Genomic DNA, 15,459 nt, shown 5'->3' on the forward strand with positions numbered 1-15,459 from the left:
TGGCAATCTGCCAATATCCGGACGTCAGGTCAATGGTGCTGAGGTACCGGGCTGCTCCCAGCCGGTCCACCAGCTCGTCTGCCCGTGGGATGGGGTGAGCATCTGTCTTCGTGACAGAGTTCAACCCCCGGTAGTCCACACAGAACCGAAGTTCTGGCGTCGTACCCGGTGGGGCCGCTTTCGGCACCAACACCACTGGACTAGCCCACGGGCTGCTGGAAGGTTCTATCACCCCCAGCTCCAGCATCTTTGCCACCTCACGCTGGATGCTATCCTTCACTCGGTCAGAGAGCCGGTAAGACTTGTTCTTCACCGGGGGGCTGTTCCCTGTGTCCACATCATGGGTACACAGATGAGTGATTCCAGGCGTGAGGGAGAACAACGAGGCGAACTGTCCCAGGACATGGCGACAGTCCCTCTGTTGCTCTGGGGTCAAGGATGGGGAGAGGACTACACCTTCTACCAAACCATCCTTCTCTTGGACCGCAAGAAGGTCAGGAAGAGCTTCACTCTCTTCCTCCTCGCTCCCATCCGTCACCATGAGGAGAGCAAGCTCCGATCGCTCATGGTGCGGCTTCAGGCGGTTGACGTGGAGCACCCGATGGGGCTGACGGGGGGTCTTCAGGTCAACTACGTAGGTGGTCTGGCCTCGTCGCTCCACAATTTCGTATGGACCAGTCCACCGGTCCTGAAGGGCACAAAGCTCCCCAGGTTCCATGACCCACACCTTCTGTCCAGCGTCCAACTCTACCGTCCGAGCGTTGCGGTCGTACCACTCCTTCATGATGGCCTGGCTAGCCTCTAGATTCTCTGAGGCCGCCTTCCACAGCTTGGCCATCTGGCTGCGGAATGCCAGCATGTAGCTGACAATATCACGGGGAAGCTTCTGCGAAGTCTTCTCCCACCCCTCCTTCACTAGGCTGAGGGGCCCCCTAATGGGATGGCCATAGAGCAGCTCGAAAGGGCTGAACCCGACTCCCTTCTGCGGCACCTCACGGTAGGAGAACAGCAGGCAAGGGAGGAGGACGTCCCACTTACGCCTCAAGCCCTCTGGCAGGCTCCGGATCATTCCTTTCAACGTCTTGTTGAAGCGCTCCACAAGTCCGTTAGTCTGGGGGTGGTAAGGGGTGGAGAACCGATAGGTCACTCCACACTCCTTCCACATGGCCTGCATGTAGGCCGACATGAAATTCGTGCCCCTGTCCGACACCACGACCTTGGGGAATCCCACTCGGGTAAAAATCCCCAACAGTGCCCGCGCCACCACCGGTGCAGTGATGGTCCTCAGAGGAATAGCCTCTGGGTACCTTGTGGCGTGGTCCACCAAAACCAAGATGAACCGGTGTCCAGCTGCGGTCGGAGGGTCCAATGGCCCAACAATATCGATACCGACCCTCTCAAAAGGGGTCCCGACCACGGGGAGCGGTTCCAACGGGACCTTCAACTTAGTCCCAGTCTTGCCACTGGCCTGACAAGACTTGCAGGTCTTACAAAAGGTGTCCGAGGCAATCCTCATCCTGGGCCAATAAAAATGGGGGACTAACCGTGCAAAGGTTTTGTCCTGGCCCAGATGTATCTCGTGCGCTAACTCCAGCAGGAAGGCCCGGTAACATTGGGGGACCACTATGAACCTCGAAGATCCATGTACCGGCACCCTGGGCTCACTGTATAGGAGACCATCCTCCCAATACACATGATAACCTCCCAGTTCCTGACTGGCCACTTGGGCTTCGGCCTGCCGCCGCATGCCTTCAAGAGTGGGGCACGTCCTTTGTGCCTGACAAAACTCCTCCCGGGTAGGTCCTCCTTCCACATGCCAGTCAGCAAGGGTCGGCAAGTCCTCCACAGGAACGACATCTACCTCCGCGGACTCCGGGGGCACCTCTGCGGCCTCCCCATCCATCTCACGGGGCGTGTCCTCCACCACCTTCTTCCTTCCATGTTTGGCTTTGGGTTGGGCCATGATTCCAGGCTCCAACCCAGGGTGAGTTCCATGCCGGGCAGCCATGGACCGCGTGCTTACGCAAGTCCACCCTGGTAACCCCAGCATCTCTGTATGAGCTCGAAATTCTACTTCTCTCCACTCGGTGTGCTCCAGGTCGTTCCCTAGCAAACACCCCACAGGCAAGGCAGGGCTCACCGCAACTCTCAGCAGGCCTTTGACTCCTCCCCACTCAAAGGGAACTTGAGCCACTGGATAGTGACTCACACTGCCGTCAGCCAATACGGCCGGATGGAACTCCTCTGGGATTACTTGCTCTGGGGACACCAGCCGCCTCACGACAGTGGTCATGCTGGCCCCTGTGTCCCTCAGAGCCTCCACCCCCTCCCCGTTAATTCTCACCTTCTGCTGGTATTTAGCAGTATTCGGGGGTAGGGACACTACGGGAACCATCTCTCTATCCCCGAGTGAAACCAGGGCCAGGCCTGTCCACTCCCCTTCCCTATCTAAGGGCAGCTCCACCCCAAGCGCTACACTACTTACCCCGGGGCTCTTCCCGCCCGTTGGGGCTGGGGGTCGCTTGCGACACTTGGGATCTCCCTTGTAGTGTCCAATCTCCCCACATTCGTAGCACCTCACAATCCTTGGCTGCTGACTCCTGTCAGGGTAAGTGGGTTTTGGGGAATTGGACGGGGGTGGGGTTCCTACTCCTTTCCCAAACTTATTTTGGGGGCCTTTTGAGAACTCCACCTTTTTATCTCCCCCCTCTCTCTTCTGGGGGAAACCCTGTCCGCCTTTCGAGCCATCTCCCCCGGGGCCCTTGTGAGACACCCGGGTGCTCACCCAAATATCTGCCTCCTCCGCAAGCTCACGGGGGTCCGTTATCTTGCGGTCCACCAGATGTTGGCGCAGCTCCGGAAAGCACTTATCCAAGAGGTGCTCCCGTAAAAAAAGATCGTACAAGCCCTCGTAATCCTGTGCTTCGCTGCCACGCACCCAACCATCTAGCGCCTTACGGGCGTAATCAAAAAAATCCACCCACGTTTGCGTGGACAGCTTATGGCTGCCACGGAACTTCTGCCGATACCTCTCGGGGTTGAGGCCAAATTTCTTAAGCAGGGCTTCCTTCATGGGGGCATACCTGACCTGATCTGCCTTGGCTAAATACAGAAGGGTGTCCCTGACGTCGGGAGGTATGTAGCGATACAGGCCACCCCCCCAGCTACTCTCAGGTACCCCATGGGCTGTCAAGGCCACCTCGTATGCCTCCAGCCACTTGGCGATGTCATCCCCCCTCGTGTAACTGGCAATCACGTCTTTGGGCAAATAGAATTTTGACTCCTGGGGAGTCTTTGGTACGCTGCCACCATTGTCCCTATTGGACGCATTCAACTGGAGAGCGCGCAGCTCCAACTCTTTAAGCTGAAGCTCGTGCGCCAGCTTCTTTTCTTCCATTGCCCATCTCTTGTTTTCTCTTTCCTGCTCTAACTTGGCTAGCTCCCACTTCAACTGCCTCTCCTCCCTCCTGTCCTCATATTCCTCTGGAGACGCGCTTCTCCTGGACCCTGCCCTACTGCTGGCCCCAGAACGTCTCCCTGGTGGCCCCTTTTCGGACACATCCCCATTGATCAGGTCTAGTACCTCCTGCGCGCTCTCCTCCTGAGGGGCATCCTGCGCCTCCTGTCCCTCATCCCCTCTTCCCTCTGGGTGGGCTTCTACCCATGCCCTTAAGGCGGTGCGGAGTTCCGGTCCTTTGACCTTCCGCACCCCAGGCACCCCCATCTCCTGCCCGAATTCCCTCAGTTGCCTCACAGTGTACCCCTCGAGGTCAGCTAACCGGAACTCCATCGTGACAGGCGGGGACCTAGATACTAAGGAAGAAGAGGAAAAAAAAAATCCTAGGATGTGGGGGACAGTTTCCGGCTACTGGGATTCTACACCCTCAGTCTGGAAAGTGGAATTCACTCCATGCAGTAATCAACAGTTGAAGAGCCTAACCACAAAAGGCGTCTAATTGCGGCGCCCTCCGCTTCACTGGAGGGTGCTGTATGGTCACAGGTCCTTATCCCACCGCTCGCCAACAATGTAGGACCTGGGGTCACCGGGCCCTAAAGGCGTAGCGTGACTCGAGCGGTTGGGCACCCGAAGGCTTACGTGTGAAGCAACCATACAGCACACACATCCCCTAAAGCAGAAAGCGCACACAATAATTGACCCCACACAGTAGGTTCGCTTAAAAATCAATCAAGTTTATCTAGTTCAAATGCAATTCATTAGATTCTCACTGGCAGTATCATTATACATTCAAAGGCATTTCATTACCCTTTAAATTGGCAACATCTGACTACAATAAAACGGCAGGTTCAAAAGCATGGCATTATACGTTAAATTTGCAACACCTGACTACAATAAAACGGCAGGTTCAAAAGCATGGCATCATACGTTAAATTGGCAACACCTGACTACAATAAAACGGCAGGTTCAAAAGCATGGCATTATACTTTAAATTGGCAATACCTGAACGCAGTGACCAAGACAAGGTTAAACACCGCACCGCAACTAAACGGCACTTCAATTAGCAATTTATTCGCCCTGAAAACCAGGCTCCAGGAACATAGCGCTGCACCTACACATGAATAGCGCTTCAGGGCAGTCCCGCCTAGCGCTTTGCTTAGTGAATCAGGGGCACTTTAGATCTGGCAGTTCCACATGGCGCTCTATCCCGGTCTAGTCAGCGCTTCGAAGGGAAGCGGGGGCCTGGTGGGGAATCTCCCAAGGGGAGGGGCGAACTCGGGGCCTCCTTACGGCCTTCCGCCCGCCTCCCCCAGGGGTTACCTTGGTCTTTGGCCTTCTGTCGGCCCTGGCGACGGGTTCTCTGCTGGGAGGGGGGGGGTCCCTCCTCCTTACGTGCCTCGCGCTACTCAGCGCTTCTGCCCGGCAGGGACCTCACGGCGGGATTCCAGGCCGCCCGGCGATGTCCGGGCCGAGTGCCTCCCTCACGGACTTCTGGAGTGGCACGGGGGACAAAGCGCGGGGCTCCCGGTCGGGTCAGACGTGACCGGGGAGCTCCGCTGGCCTCACCGGGGGTTCTGGGGATCTTCTTGCGGCTGCAGGGGTCCGCGCTCGCAGCCGCCAATGGCAGTGCGGTCTGCGGGGGCGCGGCCCTATCCACCAATGGCGCTGCGGCGGGGGCGGCGTTTGGCAGTCCGCCCCCGTCAGGTGATGCGAGTGCTTGGCCTCAGGCCTACGCGGCCGCGGCGTGATGCCTGGGCCCAACGAGGCCTTCCCGGTGCCGGGGATCGCGATTCTTTGGCTGCGACGGCAGCGGCGGGGCCCCGGGCTTCTCCGCGGGCCCCGGTGATGACAGGGGGGCAGTTTCCCGGCCCTGGGCCGCAGCGGTGAGTGCACTTCGAATCCCCACTCCCGGGGGGGGGGGGCAGAAATTAAGGGGTGACTTCGGCGACCAGCGCCTGGTACAGGACGGACTAGGGGGGATCCCAGGCAAGGTCAGGGAGCGCAGGGGTCACAGCGCTAGTACCTGGTTGATCCCACAGCAGTCCAGCAGGGAGTTTTGAGGAGAAAGTTCCAAGATTAAGTTTCAGCAGGAATTTCAGCAGGCAGTCTCAGCAGTAACTTCTAGCAGTAGTTTCAGCAGTAGTTTCAGCAGTAGTTTCAGCAGTCTTGGTGGCGCAGCTGTCTCTGGCGCCCTTAGGGGTTCTGTTCCTGGGGGTTAGGGATGGAGTTGGTGACTAGTTCCTTTCTAGTCAAGCTTGGCAGATGGCCCCTGGGTTTCCCTATCGCTGGGCTAGATCAGTGGGTAGTACAGGATCCCTCACTCACTTAAAGGGCAGTGCCTAAACCCTGTCACCTTCAGAGGCATAAGTCCCTGCCTAGGCCCTACCGCCTAAAACTCCTGCGTGGGTTCCCCAGGTCTGCTTTACCCCAACTAACTAGAAAAAGTTCCCTCCCTCTGTTAGGTAGCCCTAGGTCAGGTGACCACCTCCTAAGGCGGCAAAAGTAAAACCCCACCCTTCTTCTAGAAGGTTCCAGCACATTCCAGGAGCTTCCCCACTCTAGGTATAGGAAAAAAAAGGCGGGCTGGTGTCGCAACATTGTTGTGGGGTCCCAGCCAGCTCCTGGCAGCTAGGGAGCTACTAGAAAGGCCACTCCGCAGTAGCTGGGGCCTGTGGCAGCCATCTTAGGGGAAGGGAGCACCTGCACCTTAACACTGATTGGCAATGAAAAGGCGCCCGGAGACCTAAGTCCAACACAAAAATGAGGGTGGAAAAAATGAGGCACGATGAAAAATACAGGGGGAGACCACCCTAGGGCTGACAGGTCTAACACACCCATGTCTGGTTTTCAATCAATCGAGTTTCTTGTAAAGTGTGACTACTCACCTGTTAGGGTTGAAGGTGCTTTTGGGTTTGACTATTATGGGTGTCCCAAAACTTTACTTTGTAGTCTTATGCAGTGAGTCCAAATATTTCTATCATGGTCTTCTTCATATGCTGATAGGGCACATCCTCATTATGGGTCAGAAGTCTATCCTTGTTCTTGACTGAGAACAACTGCCATAATGGAGAGCCCCAGTGCTGGGACCTGTCCTTCTCATTTTGCAGACCCTCTCAAAGGCTGCAAACCATTTATCAGTGTCATCGCCACTAAACATTGGGACAGTCCCTTTGGGCATCTTCAGGTCAAAGGTTTCCTCTTTTTTCCTAGGAACATTGCTGCCACCATTATCTGTTGTCCTTAAGCCCATTGTGACCCTTCTTTCTTCCAGGGCTAGTCTCCTTTCCTCAAGCTCAATCTCTTTTTTCTCTTTGAGTAAGAGGAGATCAAGCTCGTCCTCAAGGTTTCTTACCACCATACCAGTAGGGGGTTTGTTAGACTGACTTTGGTTACTTTCTGCTTGTGATGGGGTTAAGGGAAAGGGTGGAGACTTGTACTCTTCACCTTCTTCCCCATTATTATAAATTTGGGCTAAGGCATCCTCCTCACCCACTTCAGGGACTTCTTCTGGGAAATGGCCCTCCTTCTCTAGTTTCTCTTTTTTATAGGAGCTGAGGGCCTTTTCGAGGTCCTACTTTTTGGCAGTTGATCTATAGCCAATGATCCAAGCTTTGCACAAAACTCTTAAATCACTGATCTTCAGAGCTGTAATGGCTGAAAAGTTGAGATGCTGACTGGCCTCCATTGTGCACTACCTTTAAATTGAAAGTTGGGACCTTATTAAAACGTTTTTGTTTAATTTAAAACTTTTGCCCAACTTTCGAAGTTTTTTTTTTTACTTTACTTTTGGAATGGGGGTCTACACAGGACCCTGAAATTCCAATTTAAATTCTTTCAAAAACATTTGAAAAAATAATTTGGGTCTAATGTCAATAGTGGATTTCTCATGCAAAGTCACTTATGAACAAGTGGGACTGTGAAATACAAGTTCTGGATCCCCACGCTGTAACACCAATGTATGAAAGTAGAGTATTATGCAGTGAGGCTGGTTAGGCTTCACTATGCAATCCTCCCACAATACCCAAAAGATAGGTCTTTTGGATTCACACTAGTAAATTTCTAGCTCAGCCCTGGTAGTGTGGCACAGAGCAGACAGGCTTTACTTAGAGGAACATGTTAAGCATTTCAGAGTGCCAACATGGACGGTAAGTAATTGACACGGCTTGTAGAAATCCTACACCAATTTATGAAAATAGAGCAGAATTTTATATAAATGTAGACACCAAAACAAATACAATCCGAGTATAACCGGAGTTATGGATTTTTTAAGGAAAAATAAATCGGTGCAGTTACCTACAGCAACACTTTAATGTGTGGTCAATGGAGAAAACGACAAGTGACAATCGGTCACTTGCAGGTTGAGCCTAGTGGAAACCACTGAGGGTTAAGTTGATGTGGCTCCCAGTACCAAGCCACGACAGTCAGTTCAATTTTACCTGGCTCGAAAAGCACAGGTGCAGAGTTGTCCTGGCTGTCCTTGGGCTGAAGTGATAGCTGCGGGGGAGCTGGTTTTACCCCTTGGACGGTGCTGGTGAGGAAACAGATGCAAAAGGTTGACAACTGGGCCACTGAAGTGGTTGGCTGAAGGTGTTGCGAAGTTACCTTGAGTTACAGCATCAAGCAAGGATTGAGATAGCCGGACTGGCCACCAATAGTCAGTGAGAAGATATTTTGACGTCTGGGGGAAGATGGTAGCCACCTGAAACTTGCTGAAAGTCAGGGCTACATTTCCCATGATGCACTGGACCATCTACTTTTGGGCGATCCCTCGGAGGGATTCTTTGGTTCCTGGACCTTGCTTTTACCTGTTGACTGCAGAGGACTAGTGCCATTAGTCCAAGGGAGTTCTGGAACTGCCTTTGGCACTCAAAGGGGTTCCTCTGTTTGGTAGAACCAGTCTTTGGTCCAGGGCAAGTGGTAGTCGTGCAGTTGCAGGGTGGTTGCCACAGATGCAGAGCATTGCACCTTCGCTTTGTGCAGATCCTGATGTTGCAGACTCTGGCTTCTATTTTTTCCTTTGTTGAAAGTCTAATCAGATCTGAGGTTCTGGTTTCAGGGATGCCCCTTAATTCCTAGATTTAGGGGCATTAGGGGTGTAGGTGCAAGTAGCCTATGGGCTACTAGCCCCAGCGGCTAATCCGCCCCTGAGGTGACCACACCCAGGGATGTGTCACTTTTGCTACCACAACCCTTTATTCTGCCACTTTTAAAAATGGCAGAAACCTTCATAGGCTATACAGACCAGGTAGCCCACCATAGGGGCGTGACTAGCTTTCTGGGGATGTACACCTCCTGACTATCTTATTTTCCCACCTGTCTGGGTGCAGATGTGCCTGGGGGCAGGGGAAGGACTGTATCCTCCTTTAGGAGGCAGCCTACTTGCATATCAGAGGTGATGCATGCTTTGAAGCTCACCTCCTTGATGTACCACTTCACTAGCCATCCTGTCAGGGAAGGAGGTGTCAGCTCCTTGCCAGGTAGGCCTTTGTTTTTGACCCCTTGGAGTGTTCACACCTCCTGGCAGGGGGTCAGATTCCTGTCTTGGTGGTGGCAGCTGCAGGCTGCCAGCCCAGACAAAGGAAAGGCCTGGGCAACCTCTAAGGTACTCAAAATAAATCAGAAGGGGAAGAAAGAAGGAGGTAAGAGGTTCACTCGACTTCCTATTATATACTAAAAAATCAAAGGGTAGTGAACCACACAGTTCTAGAAGCTTGAGTCTCTCTAAAAACATTTGGAAACCATCACCCACTACTTTCCATCAGTGTTGTATATGATATCACTGATGTACACGTAGCGGATCGTTTCATCATCAGGTCTTACCAACACCAGGAGGAAAAGTGTCTGGATACAGAAATACGGTGGGAACTGCAACAGTGAGTTAAAACTACCTCATATTCCAAAAGGAATAGCACTTTAATAAAACAGGAATTTGGGGGAGGGGCGGGGGGGTGTAAGGTTAAAAACAGTTTGAAGTGTTGGTGACGTATTATTAATCCTTCTCATCCTATAAATTGGTCTACATGTTTGTCACTGTGCTCCTAAGTAGATCGTAGGGCTTTCTTCAGGCCCTATAGTAATCCGATTCCGGAGTTTGCAGATAGGACAATTCCTTTCGGGAATCTGTTTTTCCTTGATAGTAAGTACACTTACGTACATATTCTGAGCAATGTGTTAGGCCATTCCCTTGATGCAGGACTGGTATTGCCCAATAGGACACGGGGAGGAGGCCTGTTACCTAAAACTGAAGCATCTTAGTGCATCTGACCCGTGCTCTGCTGGTGGCGTCCTCCCCCTCCTGAATTCGGAGCTTTTAATTGCCAAGAATAAGTAAGTGTACTTATTATCAAGGAAAACAATGTAGTCTCTATGGAGTTACATACCATTTATGCATTTTTTTTTTGCTGGTTCCTGTTGGAGAATGATTCAAATTGTTTTTGGTATGTCCCTCCCCTAATTCCTCTTCCCAACGGGCAGAGGAATTGTGCTGTGAGACTGTTTTAGATTCTTGGAGGATGCAATATGTTCTAGAAACTAGACCCTTCATGCCTGTTAGTTACAAACCAGTTTTTCAAAGTTTGAGAATGGTCTCGTAGCTGCTGTAGCGTGTCAGTTGATTGTGGGGCCTAGTGTCTAAGTTGACAATATTGTATTTGAGACGACTCCCTTACGTTGAAGTCCTGCTTGCATTGTTTTGATAGTTTCTGCATGAAAAAGGTCTCTATAAGTCCGGCATTCTCCCTCTGTCCATTCCGGTAATGACATGGGGTCCTTGGATAGCATGAATTTGGAAAAAAATGCTATGGATGTATTCAGAGAGGGGAAGATGGTAGACGTTTTCTAGTGGCCACATGATCCCAGATACTCAAGTACTGTTTTGGTTGAACTAGCTATGAGCTTTTTCGGCAGGCCAGGTCTGTCTCCACCTATAGGATTGAGGGTTTGAGATTTTGTATAGTCTTCTCATAAAAGGCCTCTTTTATAATTACCATGACCGCAGTAAAGATTTATTGAGTTACACACAGTCTAGTGAGTCATTTACAGTTTTTCAAAGGTACAAAACTGCATACAGGTTACTCTGAAAATTTGCCTGAGGTAATTTCAATAAATCAGATTGTTCCCTTGCAATTTCCTTTTGATCTCCATTGTATTTTAAAACAAGTTTGGAGTACTCTGGAGTTGAAAAGAGCATTAAAACGTTATATCGTCCTCACTAAGGGCCTAATTATGACTACGTCACAGTGGCGGTTCAACAACTTTTACAACTGCGGCGGTCAGACCGTCGCAACCATCTGGGATCCGCAATCCCCGGCCGGGGCACGGCGGTCTTGAGGCGGCCATATACTTGGTTGTGCCACTGTTTTCTCAATGCCAGCAGTTTCATGGTGGTAAGCCCGCCATAAAAATGCTTGTGGTGACAAAACTAGGGGCCCAACAGGGCCCCATGTAGCCTCCGTGCATGCTGTCTGTATGCACCCGCAGTTCCAGTACTGTATGGATGTTACAGTCCATGCTGTGCTGGAACGCGCTGTGGCTGGACAACGGTGCTGCCTTTTTAAGGCTCCCCTATGAGCCTTTGAAAGGCAGCGCCGTGGGCCAGCTGCCGCAGGACTGCCTGCCCGATTTCAGCTCCTAATCCGGCAGGCGGTGTGTGCACGGCTTTGATGGTCCTGGAGCGGAGCGGTGGCGTGGCACCCCGCTCCGGAACCGCCAAAGTTAGGCCCCTAGAAGCCTAGGCAGCCTCAATAGTGGCTCAGCTCAATTAGTTCTGACAGTCAAGTTCAGCCACTGTTTCAGCGATACCTAGTTTGATATATCTGACCATGCGTTAAATTATTTTAATAAAAATATAAAACATATCTACAAAAATGATTGGATCACCTTTCATAACAGGGCAAATGTCCACTACACTCCTATCCACTTGAAGTAGTTTTCAAAATTGACAGTCCAAAGAGAAGTTCTTACATTTTGGAGACATTTTTCTTGTTTCAGTTGTGAGAATCGGTGAGTTTGAAGGCCTATGTTGCCAATGTAGTGGTATTGATGCCATCTTTCAAGATAAATGTTGGGGAATCAGAAGTTAGACATAAACAGTGCTGTTTTGATATATTTCTTAAATTTATATTTGATCAACCCTGCCTTCAAGTTGATATTAAATGTCATTTATGGCATGCAGAAGTGAACAGTGCTATTTTGAGTCTAGATACAGTACTTTGATTTGCAGGAGATTAAATACAAGTGAATTATTGAAAGTTCAAATTATATTTTGGGTTGATGCCACATCCCTTACAAGTTAGACAGTTATGCCCATTACACTTATTTTGGCTATCCATTATTTCTTAATGGTTCCACCTGTTTATTTATGGATTTGGTATGTGTGTTAAAATTGTTTTTGATTAGGTTTCATATTTATTTTTTATATAGTTTCCAGTTCTTATCACAAGAAGTTGCAATATTTATGGACCACATCAGTTTCCAGCAAAAGTAAGTGACGTGTACCTTGTTTTTCAAAATTACGCTATTTGTCTTACTGCTTCAGAAGAGGCAAAGGATTTCGGATATTAATTACAATACAGCCACACTACACCTCTACATTACCCTCTGCCAACTGACTGACATAAAATGTTCAGTGGCTAGTAAATTAAAGTAATTCTTTTAACAGATAGCGCAATACATACTTAGTGTGTCAACACATGCACCATTTCTAAAGTAAATGTCTTTGAGTTTGCTTAAATTAATTAAAGCTCAATCTGTTGTTAGTGTACCACGTTTAGGAAGATTCAGTGACATCTCAGCTTGAAAGCCAAGTAGGACAATCTGTGCTTGGTCTTCTCCTGTTGTGGTTTTGTCTATAGCATCCCAGAGAATCTGCTTCAAAGGCCATTGATCTAGTTTCACCCTCTGTGCAGGTCCCAATTGGAAATCTCACATTGGTGACTTTTTGCCGATTTTTATTTAATATATGGGTGCTTGTCTCTGCTTTACCATCCCTTGTGTCGTTTTCCTGTCCTGATGCATGGTAGTTTCATATGTTGCCTCTAGTTAACAGGCCATACTAGTCATCTTGTCATTGGGGTGTTACCAAAGTTTATGCGTTGGTAATTTAGGATATATCCAAATTAAATGGCAGCAAAACATAGAGTATGGTACTGTGTTCAAAATGTTTGCAAGAGAAGCAATATGTCTCTTTTCTTCCTAGTCCGTCTGTTGTTGAAGGTTCCTTTCAAAAGTGGTATAAATATATATATGGATGTTTTTGAATGCTCACCTCTGCCTGAATCCTCAGGTAAAGTCCATTGTCAGGGCCACATATTTTTTACCAAGAAGAAACTGCATATACAGATTACTCTGCTAACTAAGAATTATTCAGCTCTGGTAGGAACTGGTGGAACAATTTCATCTTCATCCTGCAAGATGGCCTCATTATAGAGATCCTAATTTTTTTAATGTGCTCCTAGACCTACCTCAGAGGGTGCCATGACAAGTCCTTCGCCATTCATGTATCTATTTTGGTTTCTCTGTAGATCTTTATTGGTTTTACTTGTACGCCGTAATTGCAGTTACCTTTACAGTTTATGCATACAATAATTTTTACTCAGTATGTAATTACAGTCTTTTCCTGATTGAAAGGGGAAAAACAATTGACATCTTCTTCAGTCCCTACTACCTGAGAGTATAATTACTGTATCCATCTTTGACAGCCGAATCTAGCAGAAGTACTCAAATCAGTAAAACAAGAAACGAATACAATTGAGGTATCTTACATTGATACAAGCCAAAATACTGTTGCAACGTAACACATTTACATTTATATAAAAATATATACACATACCCTGCCCAGTACAGCAGTTTTCTGTTGATTAGGTGAGAGGGCTGTCGCCCTAGTGTCATACAGTCACATACATGGCCTGGTCAGGAGCACCCCTCAGTCCCGAACTTCAATTCCCAATTGCAGACAACCCACTAGCAACATACTCCCACTCTATTCTCACGGGGATTTCCATCTGGTTTGGCTTCCAGTTCCTCCAGGAAGACATCACAATTCCAACACCTCGGCCCCCCCTTCCTGTCCCACATGGATGTAACCTGTGTCCACTTTTTGAAGTCCCCCTGCTGCTCCAAGACTCCTGGGGTGGCCACAGATGTCCATGCCATGGCTTTTCACCGTTATGCTAACACCATAGCCAACCCCACAATCCACATGCATTTACTCAGTCTGGGACCTCAGATACAATAGAATGTGGGCCGAGTCCCACAGTAATATACCTCAGATACACACCCCAACACCCTGTCCCAAAACAGTGAGCTCTCTGGACATTGTAAAGCCATGTGATAAGTCTGTCACCTTTTTGTGCACCTATTGCAGCCAGTTGAGACTCCTGGATACATACACCTTATCCGTTTAAGAGGTTAATTCGGTGTGGTGTAAATAATTAAATTGGGTGTATTGCATCCTAGCTTTTTTAGAAATCAGCTTCATTGCTTCCTCGGATAGCTCTTGGTCCAGTTGGCCTGCCACCATTCCTTAAGGACCACCAGTTTTGTGCCAGGTTGTTGGTTTAATGTCATGTACAGGCAAGAGATGGCCTTCTTGTTTTTCCCGTGAGTCAAGAGAGTGCTCAACAACAGAGACACAATAGGAACCTCATGTGCAGAGCCTGACACTTGAAACATAATTTGCTTCAATGCTGAATGTAGAAGCAAGTTCCTAGGACCAAGCTTGTAAACCTCCATCAGATTATCAAAAAGCTTACGTTTCCCATTGTCAAACATGTCACATCAGGTCACAAGATGTGCCTCCGCCCAGGTGCATACATGTTGTAGCTCCCTTAAAGCCACACACTCGTCCAGCGACCATAGAGCTAATTCAGGCGCATAAAGGGACGATTTGGATCTCTTTAAGAGGATAGTCCTCCAGCACCAATGGACAACTCTCATATTACCAGTTGACTTCTGTTGTTCGACTTTCATTCCACTATTTTGGTCCACCCAGTGCCATTAACACGAAATTTTGCTCTGGGCTAGGGGCATCACCCTCCCTCCAGATTTTAGGAGCCACACCAGCAATACCCCTGCCTCGTTTCCCTGTGTTGTTACTGTGTCACATATTGTTAATAATGGAATCTACCAAGCTTATGAAGCACTTTTTTTGTATTCCAGTGTGTGCCCCACGTGCTTCTTCATCTGATACACAGGCTATTTCCTACAATTTGATGCGGTCCTCCTTTGCTTTCAAATTTGACAATAGGGTCCTTTTGATACAGTGAATCGTCTTAATGCCACTGTAAATGCCTCCCACTCTATAGTCATGTTGGTGGCTGTGGCACAGTTTTAAGTAAAGTAGTGTTCAATGGATTCCCGTACAGTTTTATGAAAACCAGGATCCCACAACACCTCGGACGGGAGGCTCAACATGAGAATTTCCAGACGCGGCCTACCCCATGCAATGGTCAGCTTGAGAGGGCTGTGATTCAAGAGCACGCTTCCCAAATACTTTGCATCTGCTACCCTCACAACAGTCAACGTTACAAAAACCAAGATCAATTCTGGTATGCAATTCGTGTAACTAAGAGAAAAAAGAATATTCTTTGGTTTCAGAAAGCAGCGACGTCCACACATCGAGTACCTGGTTGTTCATCGCCCATTGTCGCAGAGAGCGGGTAGCTGTAATTGACTGGGCCCCCTGACTGGGGCATGGATCTATCCCAGTTAAAGTCCCCACACCTGATCAATTGCATCAGTGTGAGTCACAGAAAGTCTAGGTATTGGGGTAGCAAGAGATGGAGATATATATATATATATATATATATATAAGTGCATGTGTGTCAATGATTAAGGTTCATGTATACTCAAGAAATAGTATCTGTCCTAGGCGTTAATCCTATCCTCCCTTATGTGTTGTGTAAGTAATGTAGTTTCGAGTGTACATATGCACACCTGCAAAATATACGTAAACTGCCTAAATGAAAAAATAAACAAATTCCCACTCTTTGGCTAAGATTCTC

General features: G+C 48.9%; 1 protein-coding gene across 1 annotated transcript in view; it reads left to right on the forward strand.

The window, feature by feature from the left end:
* Positions 1–15,459, forward strand: part of TGDS (TDP-glucose 4,6-dehydratase) — a 256,503-nt gene that overhangs the window by 173,864 nt on the left and 67,180 nt on the right. The window contains 1 exon segment of the mRNA XM_085622129.1: positions 11,879–11,938. Within this exon segment, the coding sequence (XP_085478255.1) occupies positions 11,879–11,938 (60 nt within the window).

Source organism: Triturus cristatus, chromosome 8 (genome assembly GCF_964204655.1).
Source record: "Triturus cristatus chromosome 8, aTriCri1.1, whole genome shotgun sequence".
Lineage (NCBI taxonomy): Eukaryota > Metazoa > Chordata > Amphibia > Caudata > Salamandridae > Triturus > Triturus cristatus.